A 19,551-nucleotide genomic window follows, 5' to 3' on the forward strand; every position below is an offset into this window, starting at 1 on the left:
AAAAATAAGGGCAAAACGTATGATTTTAAAATGCCAGCACATAATTGTACCAAATGTCTTCCTCATTTCAACAACTTCTGCCTTCCATCTCCCCATAAAATTCTGTATTGCCATAATGGAATTTATTAACTTGACCATCTCTAGGTACTTCAAATAAATTAAGAACCAACCTAGTTATTCTTAGTGAATAGCTACACTCTACATAGCTCTCAGTGGTTAGCCAACTACTAGACCCGGATTCTTCACATTTTATTTCACAACAGTCCTTCATTTAAGCACCATCGTACAGTACTTTGCATAGAATTACATGGAGTTAACAGCACAGAAACAGACTATTTGGCCCAACTGGTCCATGCTGTTGTTTATGCTCTTCCCCAACTTTCATCATCCCATACATTCAACAGAACCTTTAATTTCTTTCTCCTTCATGTGTTTATCTAATAAAGGCACATAAAAACAGATGTACTATTAGTGTCCCCTACTCCTTGTGGTAATTAGTTCCATATTCTAACCACTCTCTGGATAAAGGAGAATACACAGCTTTCTCTCAATTCCCAAAATTGTGAATTTTGATTTCAGTGTTCTAGCATTTACAAACTCTCTCAACATCAAACATCATCTACAACTGCCTTTCCTTTTCTCTTAACATCCTGCATTCCTACAAGTCATTAATTCTACTGACAAAACATTTGACTTTCAATACCCTTGCCTGGATCATTTAGAAAGAGAATGTGCAGCTGAGGCCCCAATCATGCGCTGCACATCACAGCTATCCAATTAACATCAACATCATTGATTGCAACCTTTTATTCTTTATTAACTACAGAACATACAATTTCAGGATAAGTCTATCATGGGATACACCATTAATGCATTCAGTAAGTCAAACTGTATGGCATCTAATGCAGGTTTATTTACTAGTTCTGTTACATTCTCAAGCAACCTACGCACATTTCCTAAATGTTACCAGTTTCACATAATAGGCTCAAAAAATACTTTCACTCTGCAGGCTTGAATTGTTCCACTTGCAAAACATTTATTTTTCGCAAAACATATGGCTCTGAAATTCTCAGGGCTTGTCATTAGTGATCATCAGAAAGTCACTGGGCAGCTCGCCCATCTCTTGAGTCAGCGATTGATGGTTCAAGTCCACTTCAGAGATTTGAGCATAGCGATCTAGGTTGACACTTCAGTGCAGTACTAAAGGAGTGTTGCACTGCAGGGAATGCTGCATTTTGGATGAAACTTTCAACTAAGGCTCTATTCTCAGGTAAAAGATCCCATGGCACTATTTCAAAATAGAACAATATTTATCCCCCAGCTGGGGGAAAGAAAAAGAAGAGTCATATTGGACTTGAAACATTAACTCTCCCCACAGATGCTGCCAGACTGGCTGAATTTTTCCTACATTTTCTATTTTTATTTCAGATCTCCAGCATCCACAGAATTTTGCTTTCCTAATATTTATTTGCCAACCAGCATCACGAAAGCAAGATTATCACGTCATAATCACATTGCTGTTTGTGGGAGCTTACTGTGTGCAAATTGGCTGTCACATTTTCTACATTAGAACAGTGACTATATTTAAATGATTTAATTGGAATGAAACCGGACGGACCACCCGGCATTGACCTAGGCACCAGAAAAGACAATGGCAAACGCAGCCCTGTCGACCCTGCAAAGTCCTCCTTACCAGCAATTGGGGGCTTGCACAGAAATTGAGAGAGCTGTCTCAGACTAATCAAGCGACAGCCAGACACAGTCATCCTCACGGAATCATATCTTACAAATAATGTCCCAGACACTACCATCACCATCCCTGGGCATGTGCTGTCCACCAGCAGGACAGACCCAGCAGAGGTGGCTGCACAGTTGTATACAGTTGGGAGGGAGTTGCCCTGGGAGTCCTCAACATCAACTCCGGACCCCATGAAGTCTCATGGGATCAGGTCAAACATGGACGGAAACCTCCTGATGATTACCACGTACTGCCCTCCCTCAGCTGATGAATCAGCGCTCCTCCATGCTGAACACCACTTGGAGGAAGCACTGAGGGTGGCAAGGACGCAGAATGTATTCTGGGTGGGGGACTTCAATGTCCATCACCAAGAGTGGTTCAGTAGCACCACTACTGACCAAGCTAGCCGAGTACTAAAGGACATCGCTGCTAGTCTGGGTCTGCGGCAGATGGTGAACCAACAAGAGGGAAAAACATACTTGGCCTCATCCTCACCAACCTGCATGCCGCAGATGCATCTGTCCATGATAGTATTGGCAGGAGTGACCACCGCACAGTCGTTGTGGAGATGAAGTCCAGCCTTCACAATGAGGATACCCTCCATCACGTTGTGTGGCACTATGACCATGCTAAATGGGATAGATTTCGAACAGATCTAGCAATTCAAGACTGGGCATCCATAAGGTGCTGTGGGCCATCAGCAGCAGCAGCAGAATTGTACTCAAACACAATCTGTAACCTCATGGCCCGGCATATCCTCCACTCTATCACGAACACTAAGCCAGGGGATCAACCCTGGTTCAATGAAGAGTGCAGGAGAGCATGCCAGGAGCAGCACCAGGCATACCTAAAAATGAGGTGTCAACCTGGTGAAGCTATCACACAGGACTACTTGTGTGCCAAAAAGCATAAGCAGCAAGTGACAGACAGAGCTAAGCGATCCCACAACCAATGGATCAGATCTAAGCTCTGCAGTCCTGCCACATCCAGCCGTGAATGGTGGTGGGCAATTTAAAAACTCACTGGAGGAGGAGACTCCACAAATATCCCCATCCTCAATGATGGGGGAGCCCAGCACATCAGTGCAAAAGATAAGGCTGAAGTATTTGCTACAATCTTCAGCCGGAAGTGCCCAACTTGATGATCTATCTCGGCCTCCTCCGGGGATCCCGAGCATCACAGATACCAGTCTTCAGCCAATTCAATTCACTTCACGTGATATCAAGAAATGGCTGAAGGCACTGGATACTGCAAAGACTATGGGTCCTGACAATATTCTAGCAATAGCACTGTAGACTTGTGCTCCAGAACTTACCGCGCCCCTAGCCAAGCTGTTTGAGTGCAGCTACAGCATTGGCACCAACCAGCTGTGGGAAATTGCCCAGGTATGTCCTGTACCCAAAAAGCAGGACAAATCCAATTCGGCCAATTACCACCCCACCAGTCTACTCTCAATCATTGGTAAAGTAATGGAAGGGGTCAGCAACAGTATTATCAGAGGCACTTGCTTAGCAATAACCTGCTCACTGATGCCCAGTTTGGGTTCCGCCAGGGCCACTCAGCTCCTGACCTCATTACAGCCTTGGTTCAAACGTGAGCAAAAGAACTGAACTCCCAAGGTGAGGTGAAAGTGTCTGCCCTTGACATCAAGACCGAATGTGGCATCAAGGAGCCCTAGCAAAACTGGAGTCAATGGGAATCATGGGGGAAAACTCTCCACTGGTTGGAGTCATACTGGTACAAAGGAAGATGGTTGTGGTTGTTGGAGATCAGTCATCTCAGCTCCAGGACATCACTGCTGGAGTTCTTCAGGGTAGTGTCCTCAGCCCAACCATCTTCAGCTGCTTCATCAATGACTTCCTTCCATCATAAGGTCAGAAATGGGGATGTTCGCTGATAATAGCACAACGTCCAACACCATGCGCGACTCCTCAGATACTGAAGCAGTTCATGTCCAAATGCAGCAAGACCTGGAGGATATCCAGGTTTGAGCTGATAAATGGCAAGTAACATTTGCATCACACAAGTGCCAAGTAATGACCATCTCCAACAAGAGAGAATCTTACCATTGTCCCTTGACATTCAATGACATTACCATCACTGAATACCCCACTATCAACATCCTGGGGGTTACCACTGACCAGAAACTGAACTGGACTAGCCATATAAATACTGTGGCTACAAAAGCAAGTCAGAGGCTAGGAATCCTACGACGAGTAACTCACTTCCTGACTCCCCAAAGCCTGTCCACCTTCTACAAGGCACAAGTCAGAAGTGTAATGGAATACTCCCCACTTGCCTGGGTGAGTGTAGCTCCTACAACACTAAAGAGGCTTGACGCCATCCAGGACAAAGCAGCACACTTGATTGGCACCACATCTATAAACATTCACTCCCTCCGCCACCGATACACAGTAGCAGCAGTGTGTACCATCTGCAATATGCACTGCAGGAATTCACCAAGGCTCCTTAGACAGCAACTTCCAAACACATGACCACAACCATCTAGAAAGGCAAAGGCAGCAGATAGCTGGGAACACCACCAACTGCAAGTTCCCCTCCAAGTCATTCACCAACCTGACTTGGAAATATATCGCCGTTCCTTTATTGTCGCTGGGTCAAAATCCTGGAACTCCCTTCCTAACAGCACTGTGGGTGTACCTACACCACATGGACTGTAGCGGTTCAAGAAGGCAGCTCACCAGCACATTCTCAAGAGCAACTAGGGATGGGCAATAAATGCTGGCCCAGCCAGCGAAATCCACATCCCATGAATGAGTTGGCTGTTGTGCACTTTGGGATGTCTCGAGGTCACGAAAGAAACAATGTGAATGCATATTCTTTCTTTTCCATTAGGTTTTTCGCTGGACCTTTTTCCTTGGGTTTAGAGTTACTTCCATAGGTGAGCCTTCACTCCCTACGAACGAGAATGTACCTTTGTCTGTCACAAATTGTGGGTAACTGTATCTAACAAAAAAGCCTTTTCAATTTGCTCAATATATGTCCTGCTATCTCTTACTATTTCCTTGAACGTGGAAGACAGAAGAATAAACGCCCTGACCCAGTTCTTCTGGTTTCCGGATGGTCAGATCCCAGAGTAACCCCAGAAGATGCGCTGGGGGACCCCTTGGAAGTCCCAATGCAAAGACTTCACTGGAATTGTCCAGGAAGTTTCAACCTCCATTGGGCAATTATCCTGCATCTGGAACCCACCAAAACTCCTATTTAAAGTTGGAGACTTCGGATGGTTCCAACTCACTTAAAAGAACCCAGGAAAAATTAGAAGGGTTGAAACTAGTTCTAACTCCTGGGTAACAATACTAGTGACCCCCGCCGACTCCTCACTGGACTCTCCACCACCCCCCCGACTCCTTGATTACCTCCCCACCCCTCAACTACTCCCACTACCCGAACACACTCACCATCCCTCAGCTACATGCCCCATTCCAGACTACTGCCAACCCCGACTACATTCCCCACCCCTCACCCCTGACTACGCCTTGACTACACCCTCCACCCCAACTACAACCCCCACCTCTAGCCCCCCAATCCGCCCTATCCCCTCACCCACTCACCTTACACATTTACCCTCTCTCTGTAGCTTGTCAAAGTGACATTTAAACAAAAGGACATTTAAACTTGCTGGAATACAGCAGCTAGTGCTGTAAAAATTGGGTATGACTTGACTCCCCAACACTACAACACTACATGGGAAGGATGCCACGTTTCTGAGGAGGCCCAGTTCGGAAGACCGGTCGAGAAATCTGGAGCTCCGGTGTAAGCTAAGTAAAAAGGAGCAGGGTGGCAATTTGATGGCAATTGCCACTCTTCAGAAGATTCTGCCCAATATCTGATTGTGGTGAAGGTTATCCATTACTGGACTAATGTTTCAAACAGTAAAAAGATGAATGGTAGTGAGAACTAAAAAACCTATAGTAATCATGTACTCAACTACAGCTTCCGGAGATATGGAAACCAGTGAAAGTTATGTCTCCCAGGTAAACACTCAATGAAAAACTAGATCTGAATCAAGACTTAGAATTAATCTTACATTCGGCTTACGGTGGCTTGCTACTGACCTAGGGATAAAACCTACATCCGATCACCATGTCTGATGGCTTCTGAATAAAAGCCAGTTTGGGGCAAGTCAGCCAGAGTATTTTTCAGAGTGCTTTGAAGACAAATTGGAACAAGGGAAATTAAAAACATCTCTCTCAAATTCAAACAAAAATAGCTGGAAAAACTCAGCAGGTCTGGCAGCATCTGCGGAGAGGAACGCAGTTAACGTTTCGAGTCCGTATGAGTCATACGTTAACTGTATTCCTCTCCGCAGATGCTGTCAGACCTGCTGAGTTTTTCCAGCTATTTTTGTCTTTGTTTCAGATTTTCAGCATCCACAGTATTTTGCTTTTCTCTCAAATTCAAGTTGAGTTGCCAAATATGTATTTTATAAAGTTCCATGCATTTGAGTTGAATGTTGTACTCCCTTCCTGGGTCAGGTTCTTCACCAAAACACTTCAGACATGCTCCAAGAACAGTGGCAGTAATATTCACTCACATACCAAAGCCAATACATCTCTGTCCTGATGTGCATTACAGGCAGAATGGGGCATTTCCTATAATTGAACTGAAAGCTTCAACCCTGCAAGTGCTAGCTCTAACAATAAAAAAAGGAGCCAACAGCAGAGCACAACTTATAGGCATTTTGCCACACTTGCATCCAACGCTTTTATTTTTGAATGGAATAATTAGGAAATATTTGTTCATTTTTTGGTAGCATTTTCAAAACATTCCACTATAGATTCCCCTGTTTCACTCCCCCAAGTATACTCAGCCTCTCATTTACGGCTGGGTTAATAATCCAGGAATGAGCAACTGCTTTGTGCTGTACACTGGCACAGTTCAAAACTAGCACTTCTGTCAACAAGAGCCCGCTCAGAGACTGGCCTTATCTTGAGCTGCTTCCCTTAGGCAAAGCATGCCAGAGTGTGAACTGACAGGAAACCTCTGAATGCCAAGTATCCGTGTCCCTATGTTATTGGTTAACCTTCAGGACAGGCAAAGTAGAGGCAACCCATTGTCATGTAAAATAGTATGTAGCTTCTTTGAGATACTGAGGGGATAGATTATCCCGCTTTGAATCACAATCAATGATTCCTGCACAAAATTGCACCCAAAATTGCAACCGTTTTCACAAGTGTTTCTTTTTACTCCCAAATTTCCACTCAAGCTCATTTGCACATCGCTGATCATAAAGTCCGCCATGAGCTATTGCCGCCAGAGAGTATTTTAAAACTTTTTTTAAAATATAATTTTGCTTTGCCTAAAATATATCAAGGGATATATTTTTAATCATCTGATACCAAAGAAGAATATAGTGAGTATACGGTTAAAACACCAGTGTGTGGCGGGTGACCCAGTGACCGGGTGGCGGGTGACCCAGTGACTGGGTGGCGGGTGACCCGGTGGCGGGTGACCCGGTGACTGGGTGGCGGGTGACCCGGTGGCAGATGACCCGGTGACTGGGTGGCGGGTGACCCGGTGACTGGGTGGCGGGTGACCCGGTGACTGGGTGGCGGGTGACCCGGTGGCGGGTGACCCAGTGACTGGGTGGTGGGAGCAGCAACAGCAGGAACAATGTGATTCTGGGTAACTCCTACTTTGCCTCCACCAATACTGAGCTTAGAAAAGCTCCAGAGCTCAGTTGTAAATGATGAATTACATATGTTCCATCTCACCCTGTTGCTGTTATGAGTATTCAATTACTTAAAGGCAGAGTTTCATACTGGGGGTACAATCAGCAATTTCAGCACAAAATTCCACCCACTCTGGAAGATGTTTTATTCCCCTCAGTTTCCACTCAAACTTATTTGCTCATCACCGAATATAAAATCTGCCATGGAACAGCGAAGTTGGGCAATGTTTTAAAACATATATAATTTTTTTTAAATATCCCTGTAGTATAAGAGTCTGGCACATGAAGTGCCACCCATACAATGATGTAACAGAACTCATGACCCACACCTAGGGGGTCAGTGTAGTGTTGGGCAGAGCAGTGTGTGGAAGCAAGTGTGGAGAAAGCTCCTGGCTTGGACCTTTACTGTACCTATGTGTTTAGCTTCTAGTAATTAATAAATACTTACTGCTGAAATACCTAGGACTATCAATACCTTAATAAGACCCACCAAACTACGCCCAACACCTTGCAACAATTCCAGGTTATATTTTAGAGCAGTAAGCTGGTGCAGTTTGATTAATACAGCTGAAAATGGATTTATCATAAAAAAAAGCATTTATACTCTCAGTACCAATCCACCAGCTGCGAGTAGCCTGATTTTAAATTACTGAAAATGACTTCTAAAAAGTGCGTAGACCCATTTACTAGTTGGATTGGGATGCAGTAGCCAGTTTCTTAGTAAATTAAACAATACATTCAAAACGTTTTAAAATTTTCCTAATGTTCCTCGCTACCAAAATATCCAGCTTTAATTTTTGGAGCCTCTTTGAAGGTCTGCAAACGAGTGCAATTAGTGCATGTTGGTGATTAATTTACCCTGGGGGGGCTGAACATTCTACAATCTTTTGTGTTAGTTACACCAGTTTCATGTAAATTGTGCATAAAACAACCAGTGCAACTGATTGAAAACTCTATGCCCCAGTCTCTAGACTTTTTAAAAGGGGTCTGTAATCATGAAAATTCCGAATAGAAAATGGAAAATTCTGATAAACACCGCAAGATGGTGACATAAAACATAAAAGGTTTACCATCGTTTTAATAAATCTAATGACTATTTCACTACTGACCCTTCTAATCAGTATAAATGATCAGTTATCAATTTTTCTGAAAGCTCTTTATGAAAATCGTTTAAAATGACTGAGAACAACTAATCTTTAAGGAACTCCACCATGTGTTGCATTAATTCTATCCTGTGTTCACTGTGTTGCTGCCTGTCAGTAATTCAGGCTAAGGCAGGAATAGGTTACGAAAAAGCTTTGCAAGCTTAAATATCCATTTAATTTGTTAAACTATATGAACATACAGGGCTTTCTCACATTGCAAAAAATACACACAGAAGGAACATTCATCAGCTTGTCACATCCCACCAGCCATTTAGTTCACAGGCCGGAATCTTCGGGTCAGCCTGTGTGGGGGGGGGTGGGGGGGAGTGCCCACTCGCCGACATGTAAAATGATGCGCGGTGATGTCGGGCGTGCGTCCCGACGTCGCCACGCATCATTCAGATTTTTAGTTCGGCAGGCGGCACCGGAGTTGACTGCGCACCCGTTGAACTGTCAAAGGCCCATTAAGGCCATTTAAATATCAATTTAAATACTTAACATTGCTGCCTGTCCAACCTTAAGGTTGGCGGGCAGGCGAAGAGCCCTGGCGGCCTTCTCATTTACCATGAAAGCTCATCCACGGGCAGGATGAGGTTTCATGAATAATTTATAATTCAAATAAATGTTTTCAATACAATTCATAGACATGTCCCAGCTCATGTGACACTGTCACATGAGGGAACATGTCTTAAAAAATTTTTTTCTTCCTTTATTTAAATTTTTAAAACTCAAACTAGTCCCCCTGAGGCAGCTCTGTGCCTCAGGGGAATTTCTGCGCTCTTTCGCGCGCATGTGTGAAAGAGCGCCGGCCCCGACTCAGCCTACTCCCTTCACCCGCAAAGGGAGCGCTCAGCGTTTCCGGGTGTGCATCACACTGGGCGGGCCTTAATTGGCCCACCCACGTAAAATGGCAGCATGCAGCCGATCGTGAGCGGCGATCAGCTGTGTGCCCACCCACGCCCGCTCCTGCCGACCACCCCCCACCCCCCCACCCGGACGGGGAGAAAATTCTCCCCATAATCATTAACAAACACTTCTGAAAAGCAATCCTGAGAAGTCCAACTTTAAGTGAAACATCATTCAGACCTTTCCCTTATAACCAAAGTAAAAGTTGTCGTTAGGTTCTGTAGGATCTTTCTAACTAGAAAAAAAATTAAACATTATACTCCAAGTTGAAATACAGTGCGTTCTAAATTCCTGTATTCGGAAATGAAAAGAAAACTTTTAAAATAAAATAGATCAAAACAGACAAAAAAATGACCCTTCCTTCTACTTACCTCCTGCTCACCACTTCTGTCTCTGATCCACCCACTCACCCCTTCCGTCCCCAACCCTCCTGCACACCGACCCAACCAATCACCACCTCTCCTACTCGCCTCTCCCTATCCCAACCTACCCTCTCGCTTGCTGCTTCCCTCTCCCGAAGCCTCATTGTGAGTGGGAGGTTTGGGGTAGGGTGGGAATTGGCAAGCAGAAGGGTTGGTGAGCAGGAGAGAGGCGGTAAGCAAGCCACAAAAAAGAAAAGTGTGGGCCACGTAGTGAATGCAGCTGGTATTCACTTGTATTGCGGTCAACACAAAACTACTACAGACCTTTAAGAAAAGGTCGTCGCTGTAGCTTCGAGTGAGAGGAGGGGCCTCTCATTTCGCTCGCTCCAAAATGGCGCCAATTGGGTCACGTGATGCTATATAGGCCACGATGTGACACATTAAGTTAAAGCAGAACAAAGCTGATTGAGGCGACTTGAAATGGGGACTTACGGTACAGGATTCTGAGAGGAGAGGAAGAGTCGTGGGAAAGGAAGAAACCAAGACGAGGACAGAGAAAGAGATGGCAAGACAGTGATAGGGAAAGGAAGAAGAGAGAGAGAGTGGCATACACACAGGCAGACATAGGAGGAGAGGATGGAGTGCATTAAGTTAACTCATTTGTGACATGGCTGACACTATCAGTTCATACGAATTATGTATCCCTGTGTCATACTGTGGTTTATTTTTTTTTAAACAATTCACCAGTTCTCAACATGTATCCTTTTATGGAATTTTACTGAAGCGAGTAGCAGCGATTGCAGAAACACTTGGTTCATCTTCCCCCTAATCTCACCCACTTAACTTCCAGCGTGTTCTGCATTTTAAAAATTTCACTAATGTCAAGTGCATCCGTTTACACCGATAACACTCTGGAAGGTAAAATAAGAGATGAGAGGTCTTTTGCTTCCAGTACTCAGTCCAAGTGTGTTTGCTTCCCATTAGCTGCTTTTTGTATACAGCTCATTGTTGGTGATTCAAGTACTCTCAGCCTCTGAAAGGCTAAATGTAATTACTGACTCCACTCTCCTCTGTGCATATGAACTGACAGATCTCTATGCTGCTCGGAGGTTAACAGTAGCTCCTTCCCTCCCTCTGCTGCCAATCAAAGTCATTGGCAAGCGTATAATATTTATTTTGTTATTTGTACCATTAAAACTGATCTCTCAGGAAACCAGTTATAATGGCTTTTGCCACATCATAAACAGCGTTGGATAATGCAAATAGATCTGGAAATTTATGGAGTAGTCTATAACGGTGAATCACTTTGTTGGATGGTGTGAGTGTAACTCGAAAAGAAGCTTATACAAATCAGTGAAAATGTATCATGGGAACTTTGGTGTCCCCTGAATTCCAACTCATGAACAGGTTCCAGCCTCTGATGAGGTTCTATGCATATGTCTGGCCAAATCCAGGTTATTTTAATGAATCTGGCATCCCTATATTAAAACAGTGCTCCTAATGTTCATTGCTGGTTGGAACACGCTTTGAAATGCCTGAGATTTTGAGAGGTGATACATAAATGGAAGTCTTTTCCTATTTTTATCATCAGCATTGACTGAAATGATGTGAAGGCATTACGTTCTGGTTTCAGAAGCTATGTTGGATTTCCTTCAGGACTCATGTAGGCTATCGAGTGTAAAACAGACTACAAGGGCTTCAGCGCCCTAGTGCATAAAAAGCAGAAAAATTATTGAGGAATTTTGTTAACAATTGCTAGTCTCTGCGTCAGTGGAATCCACAAACAAACAAACACACACATAAACACCTAAGAAGGATCTGTGTCAAATTGTGTCTTCAAACAGGGATTGAAGCAGTATTTGTCAAGCAGCAAGTCTGAAGGTTTAAGACAACATTGCTCGATTTCTCCACCTGCACTCTGCAGAAAAACTAAGGGAAGGGAGATACTGTTCCCTAAAGTGGGTCAGCGGGTGTTGAAGAAGGAAAGTCCATGAAGTGATAATCGTGCACGAACAGTGGCTAAAGACAAAACAAAAACAGAAAATGTTGGAAAAACTCAGCAGGAGTAGCAGCATCTGTGGAGAGAGAAACTGAGTTAACGTTTTGCGTCCGTATAATCCTTCTTCAGAGCTGGAGGGAAGTGGAAATGTGATGAAATTTATATTGTTTAAGGGGGCTGGGGTGGAGCAAGTGAAGCTGGATAGAAGGCCAGCGATAGGTGGGCACAATACATTGAAACCTTTGTTTCAGGTTTCCAGCATCTGCAGTATTTTGCTTTTATCTTAGTGGGCTGAAAGGCCTTTCCTTGTTTTGGACTTTCTCATGTCAGGATTGGACTGTCTGCCTTGCTCTCCAAATGGAAAATGGTCTGCCAACCCTCGTAGCCGCTTCTTACACACAGAAACTGGCTTCTTAGGAGAGGTTCCAAAGGGCAACCAGCATACACTGAATGCTAGCATTCTCTCCCCTACAGGGAGTTGGCAGGTTTGGGGATAGTGATGCAGGGAATGTTACGTAAGTATATTTGTGAACCAGTGTATTTTTTGAACTTATTACTACAGCATGCCACTGTCAGAGTGGCTGCTGGGAAAGGGCAAAGACCACCAGACATTATAACTCTGATAGACAGGCGATGAAGGATAGATTTGGAGGCAAGTCTTTATACACTTGCAAGCTTTTATTTATAGAGGCACACATTACATATCATGTGGATGACAAGTACCGCCCAGAAGCATTAGGCTAATTAAATAGCTTATTAAGGCCACTCAGCAGAGACTGACTAGAATTTTACAGTTGGTATGCAGAACCCCCATTGAGGTCAAAACACAACCAAGGGAAAGAGACAGCTTCCTGTTGGCAAACCAGAGGGTAGGGGGCACCAGCGATCTGTCCATCAAGGAAACCACCCCCCTTCCTCAGCCCACCCCACGCACCAGGCCATAGGTGCAGCCACTGAGCATCCAGTGGATTGGCCTGGCTGCTCTGGGCTTCTTTACTGATCAAAATTTTGAAAATCTCTTCAGATGGCACTTCCATCTTGAGGCGCACTCTCAACTTCCCATCTAATTTGACAGCTCCCACCTTGGACAGTGGGGCTGCCAGTATGTCATTGCTGGAGGGCCCTGTATTGATCCTCCATCCTCAGGAGCACGCTCCTCACCCTTGACTTGTCAATGACAGTGCACTCTGGCTACTAATTGGCCTGCTCTTCAAAAATTGCATTGGGCGGCAGGTGTCGACCCAGCATATCATGACACCTGCATCAGGATTTGAAAATTCACCTGACATCAGGATCCCAAACCCAGAACAAACATTCAGCTCCTGAATGTTTCCAACTTGGCATCGTACTGAATTCCTGGTCATAATTAGGAACTCCAAGCACTACTTCCTCTCTCCTCTTCAAATAAGTATCCCCTTAGCCATCTGCTATAGGTGAGGAAAGAGACACAAGAGAAACCTATTTTGTGACAACATTGGGTCAAACTAGACAATATAATTCAGATGGAGAGACACAAGTCAAGACAGGCTGGAGGAATCTAAGTAATGTGGCATTAGCTTAGTTGGTGGCTCCCGATGCCTCTAAGTTAGAAGACTATGGCTTCAAGCCCCCCAACTGAGACTCAAGTACATAATCTAGCCTGACACTCCAGTGCAGTGATTGCACTTTGGATCATGTGAGATCATGAAAAATATCATACTAATGAAATTTCTCTCTTTCCTAAAGGTCAACCAGTCTCCTGTCCCCTAATCATTGCCTCATTTGAGATTTCCTTTTTGATTGTAGTGTTAATTATATCACTGAGATTTAAGGACAGTTTCTGTTAAAGCGCGAGGTTTTAACTGAAAAATAAAACAGAATAAAAATTGTTGCTGGCAAATTCAGGAAACACATTAAGCAGGACATTATTCAGTAATTCATAGGCTCCTGTTCCAGAATAATTCAGCAGCTCTCTTGATTGCTTAATGAGTTTATTCAGTAAACAGCTTTGTCGCACAGAACAAGGAGGACCAGGGCTGCTCTCCAATCTATTCTGATAGATTGCCTTAGTTGGGGCAGCAATAAGAGTATTGTAGCCTCAGTGCCTCTTGGCTGGGAAAGAAAGAGTGGCCAAGGTTTTCCATTCATGATCAGTGCCCAGTGACACTTGTGGATAACGCATCTGTGTGGACATCAACCGAGGACAAGGCTGAACTCAGCGGTGAACACCCTTTAGTACCATAGCCTGTCAATACTGAGTGTCAAGGTCATAAGCATACAATGGCCACCAGGGTGAGGTACTGGAGTGCAACTGCACTCAAGCAAAGAGTTATATCTTCATAATATCAGACAAAAGAAGAGATTGGCACAGGATAAGATACAGGTAATTAAAAATACAAGAAACGCATGAATATAAAAAAGATCAGCCAATTCATTGGACATGGCCAGCAAACTGCATCCAGATGCGGGTAGATCCTGAGGCATGTGTTGCCCAGGCAACATAGTCTCCTGGAACTTGTTTGATTGTCTCTGGGGCTCAGAGAGGAATTTCACTGACATTTTTCTAAATTGGCCAAGGCCTTCTTTTTGTCATCTTCCAGGAGAATGTATATTGGGAGGTACACACACAATCTCCTATCTTACCATGTGCCTGGCTGTTTTCCCTCTATTCAACAATACTGCAATTTTCTACTGCAGACTAACATCAAAGATAATTGGGTTGAATGTTTTCACCACAAGAACATGGGAGTGGGAGTGGGAGTAGGAGTAGGCGTGGGCCATTTGGTCTCTTGAGCCTGGTCTGACGTTCAATAGATTTTGGCTGATATGATTGTGGCCTCAACTGCACTTTCCTGCCTGCACTCTACCACCAGACCCCCCACCACCCAACCCCTCTCCCCCATAATCCTTGATTCCTTTGTCAATCAAAAATCTTTCTAACTTAGCCTTGATATATTCAATGGCCCAGACTCAACTGCTTTCTGGGGAAGAGAATTTCATAGACTAATGACCCTCTGAGAGAAAAATATTCTCTTTATCTCTTGCTTAAATGGGGACCCTTCATTTTTAAACTGCGACCCCTGGTTCCACAAAGGGAAACATCGTCTCAGCATCCACCCTATCAAATCCCCTCAGGACCTTATATGGTTCCATAAAATCACCTCTCATTCTTCTAAACTCCAATGGGTATAGGCCCAACCTGCTCAACCTTTCCTCATAAATAACACCTTCATCTCAGGAATCAGTTGAGTGAACCTTCTTTGAACTACTTCTAATGCAGTTATTTCTTTTCTTAAGAAAGAGGACCAAAACTGTACACACTACTCCAGATGCAGTGCAACTGAGTCCCTATGCAGCTGCAGCAATGCTTCCTTACTCTTATATTCGACTCTCCTTGCAATTAACACCAACACTTTATTTGCCTTCCTAATCACTTCTGCACCTGCAAACAAACATTTGGTGTCCATGTACCAGGATGTTCAGATTCCTCTGTTCCATAGAGCTTTGCAGTCTGTCACCATTCAAATGTTACACTGCTTTTCTAATCTACCTGCCAAACTGGGCAAGTTTGCATCTTCCCACATTATACTCCATCGGCCAGATTTTTGCCCACTCACTTAACCTATCTAAATTCCTTTGTAGACTCTCATGTCCTTTTCACAACTTACTTTCTTACCTATCTTTGTGTCATCAACAAATTTAGCTACCATACATTTGGTCCCTTGAACCAAGTCATTGATATAAATTGTAAATAGTTGAGGCCCCAGCATTAATCCCTGTGGCACTCCATCAAGAACAATCATATTCACCAAGCAGGGAGATTTTCATTTCATTCATCTGGGCTAGATTTGAACAAAGGTCTTAAAAGTAAAATTATAGCTCTCTACCTCACTGTGTAATAAATGTCCCTCTAAATAAGCACTTCATAAATTTTAAAAATTAAATCTATTTTATGCTCTTCTGTATATACTGTTTTGAAAAATATAACCTTAAACCTTACTTAGTATTTCGCAAGCATAGCATAATGCTTCCACAGTATAAATAAAACAAACTTGATGTTATTGCTCTTCAATAATTACAAATGAACAGAACAACTGGTGCCCTATGTGATATTGATTTTTATTTCATACAGCAGTGGTCTATTTCACTCATTTTGCCTGCAGGGCATGTTAGTCTTTCCCACACACATTGTTTAAATCAATATCACAGCTGTCACCATCTATGATTAGCATCTTACACTCAGCAGCCTTTGCTTACCAATGGAGAATATTTTTCTGCCTGATTTTGTTCATCTACTGCTTAAAATTAACTTTGCATTAATTTCCCCCCACTCCATCAATGTTTTCCATCTCCCAGAATAATCTGTTTAACATTGCAATCATGAGTCCCTCCCCGTCTTTTAAGGGGCTGAGCAGAGTCAGGCACTAAATCCAAAGAAATTTGAAGTGATCCAGTTTGGCTAGGATGCTGTTAAATTCAGTTGGGTATGTGCACTTAAAATCTGCAAATAGTAGTGCACAAATACAGCGAGTATTTAATATATGCATCACTTAAGTGTGGAAGTTCAATTGCCCAACTTAAAGAACAAAGTAAGCCTTAATTTATATAGCACCTTTCATGACCTCAGGATGTCCCAAAGTACTTTACAGACAGTTAAGTACTTTGAAAGATCAGTCATTGTTAAAATGTAGGAAACTGCAACCATTTTGAACAGCAATGTGCCACAGCAGCAACAGGATAATAACGTTGGCTGAGGGATAAATAGTGACCGGGACCCAAGGAAACCTCTCCGTTCTTGTCTGAAATAGCGCCATGGGATCTTTAATGTGCATCTGAAAGGGCCTTGGTTTAAGTCTCTTCCAATGACTGTACCCCTGACAGTGTGGTTCTGGAATATCAGCCTAGATTACATACTCTTATCTCAGGGGTGGGACTTGAACTCACATGAATCTAAAGTTAATCTTCCAGGAAGATTCTAAAGCCATCGCCTCTTTGCGAGCTCCAATTATTTCTTAACTGATTCTACGATATTTGCCCCTAACACTGGACATATTGAGCGACGAGTCTATTAAAACTTCCAGACCTCTCTAAATTTCACCATTAGCTTTTTCAAGCACGCTCCCCATTTTTCTTTTCTCAGTACAGGCAAAGCAACAATCTGATCATCAGAATCATTATCACTGCGAAGATCAGCAGCTAGTAAGGGGTAATCCTCCAAAATCTATTAATTCTGCTTACCATATGTTCGGTGATAAGCATCTATTAACTTTGGTCAATTAGTAGTCAGCATTGAGCAGGTGTTTTGCTCAATAATCTAGTGGTGCTTAAATATCTAAATCACCAGTGGGCTTCCCAGATGTAGGCCACACATCTGCCATGAGGTTTTTAGTCAGTAGGTGACCGCACAAAACCAAATCAGCACTGGTATGATTTTTTGCTTTGCAAAAAAAAATTTATTTTAAACTTTCAAAATGCTACAGGTATACTGGATTTTGAATAATCGCAGGGCAAACTTAAAACACAATTTTCATTAAAAATCTGCTACAGGTTGAACAATAAGACAAGGGTTGGAATTGTGCATATGCCCCTCCCCATCTAGATCACAGGAACTTTCACAGCTCGCATCAAACTCTCAGTCCCAAGCCTCACCACAAAACACTTATGCAGAGGGATTACAGCAGTTGGATTGTTCCCATTGGCAGGAAAGTCAGAAACCAGATTTCAGATCATTGGCAGAAGAAGCAGAGGGCAGAAATATTTAAATGTAGCGAGTTGTTTTGAGCTGGAATGCATGCCTGAATGGGATATAGAAGCAGAGTCAATTGAAATTTTCAAAAGGGGATTATACTTTAAACACTGTGTCTCCTGCCAACGCAAGATGGCCGCCAATACCCAGCTGCACGTGCGCACTTGTCCACGCATGCGCAGAGAACCAATTACGTCATTTGCAGGACACAGTCCCAGCAAAAACCTGACTGTGATCTCTACCCTTGCAATCTTTAAAATGTCAACTTTCCTCTTTCATTTCACACACCAGACACTTGTAATGTTCAAGCAATTTTGTTAAATGTTTCATTGATTTCAAAGTAATCATTGGCTCTGCACTCTTCTGGGACTGAAGGTTAATGGATGCAGGTTTAAGAGTTGTGTTTTTTTTCCCATGTGCTATCAAGGCCGGTTAATTCTACGGGGCATTTGTATCAGTAAATGACAACACAGTGCTGAGATTTTAGTCTGGTAAAACATGTACCTGTTTATTTGGCGTTGTGCTAATATGAGGCTGTTTATACTCCGTCACTCGCAATGATGTCATGGGTAAAACAGTACAACTGCGCATGCACAGCGTTGACAGCAAACACAGCCTAATTTAAATAGAAAACAGTCATGGGGAAAGAGCAGGGCAGTGGGACTAACTGAACAGCTATTCCAAAGAGCCAGCACAGTCACATTGGTTTGAATGGCCTCACTCTGTGCTGTAAGATTCTACGGCTGTGGTGTTTCAAAGTACAATTATTTGTGAATGACACTCTGGGAGCACAGCACGCCTGTTATGGCTAAGTGCACAGTCTGGACCTTTCTTTTTGCCAACTGAGAGAACTTAGAATAGGCAGAAGATGTGGGGGTTTAGGTTTCCTGAAGTTATGGCTGGTAGCTTTGCTGAGCTCTTACCTTTTCTATGACTTTGTCCACTTCCGTGCCAACTGGTGAATAAAGAATTTTGGGATTAGTGGTCATGAGGTGCACCAGTAGTCCGAGGTTGCGTTGCTCCTTGCTGGTGAAGCCAAGTGAGCTCATGTTTCCCTGTTTCAAAGCCTCCGGTTCTATCGTTCTAGACGAAAGAAGAGAGAAAAATAAGTAAATTGGTGTGCATCTGTCATGAGGAGGAAAGCAGCAACACATTACTAATAACAATAATGAAAATTAATTCTGGAGTACTTACTCCAGTAAAGAGTTCTCGGAAAAATTCTGACAAAATTCAGATTTATTTTACAGCCACTAGTTGCAACAAAATGTTTTTGTTTATAACCTGGAGGCCATTGAAAACAACTTCAGGATAATAGTTGTCCAATAGAGAACAAACAGGTATACACTTCGGCCTTAGAATGAGCAAGTTTCATTGATCATAGATCAAAGTCCACAGGTTCAAACTAGGATAAAAGAAATGGTAACACACTTTAGAAAAAAATATTCCAAGTACATTTTGGATAATTACAAGTGATTTTTTTTTCTATTGTTAAGAAATACAGCAAAGAATGTGTCAGACGGTTGGGAATCTTTTGCCATTTTTCCATGTTAAGACCTTAGGCATGAGTCTTAAAGTGCTTTCAGAAAAAGTTTGCCTGAGAGGGGTTAAATTCTCAAGTCAGTGCCCCCAGTGGTCATGAATCCATTGGCTGATTAATTGTATTTAATATGTAAGATGGAAAGTTGTTTCGCCTGGACACAAATCAATAGGCTATTCGTTAGCCATATCTGATTATCCAGAAAAACACTCTGCTGTTGACAAACCCTTTTGATCTCTATTGATCTGTGAGGAAGGCTTTTAAAAATGACAACACAGACACCATAAACGTCACTCAAGCAGCAGCAGAATGCATATCTATCCTAGGCAGTAGGACAGGATGCAGAGAGACCGCTCTCATAAACTGAGCAAGACAACCTACTGTAATGAGTTACATGCTCGTGTGTCTGTTATTTTGGGGGGAAGCAGTGACATAGTAGTATTG

At 43.1% G+C, this 19,551-nt stretch overlaps 1 protein-coding gene across 7 annotated transcripts in view; it reads right to left on the reverse strand.

Moving 5' to 3' along the window:
* The window catches only part of abca2 (ATP-binding cassette, sub-family A (ABC1), member 2), a 576,571-nt gene that overhangs the window by 228,639 nt on the left and 328,381 nt on the right, over positions 1–19,551 (reverse strand). For all 7 annotated transcript variants that reach the window (XM_078550348.1, XM_078550347.1, XM_078550346.1 and 4 more), the window contains one exon: positions 18,494–18,653. In XM_078550348.1, coding sequence (XP_078406474.1) covers positions 18,494–18,653 — 160 coding nt within the window. The remainder of the gene's footprint in view (positions 1–18,493; positions 18,654–19,551) is intronic.

This window comes from Cetorhinus maximus, chromosome 10 (genome assembly GCF_964194155.1).
Source record: "Cetorhinus maximus chromosome 10, sCetMax3.hap1.1, whole genome shotgun sequence".
NCBI classification, from domain to species: domain Eukaryota; kingdom Metazoa; phylum Chordata; class Chondrichthyes; order Lamniformes; family Cetorhinidae; genus Cetorhinus; species Cetorhinus maximus.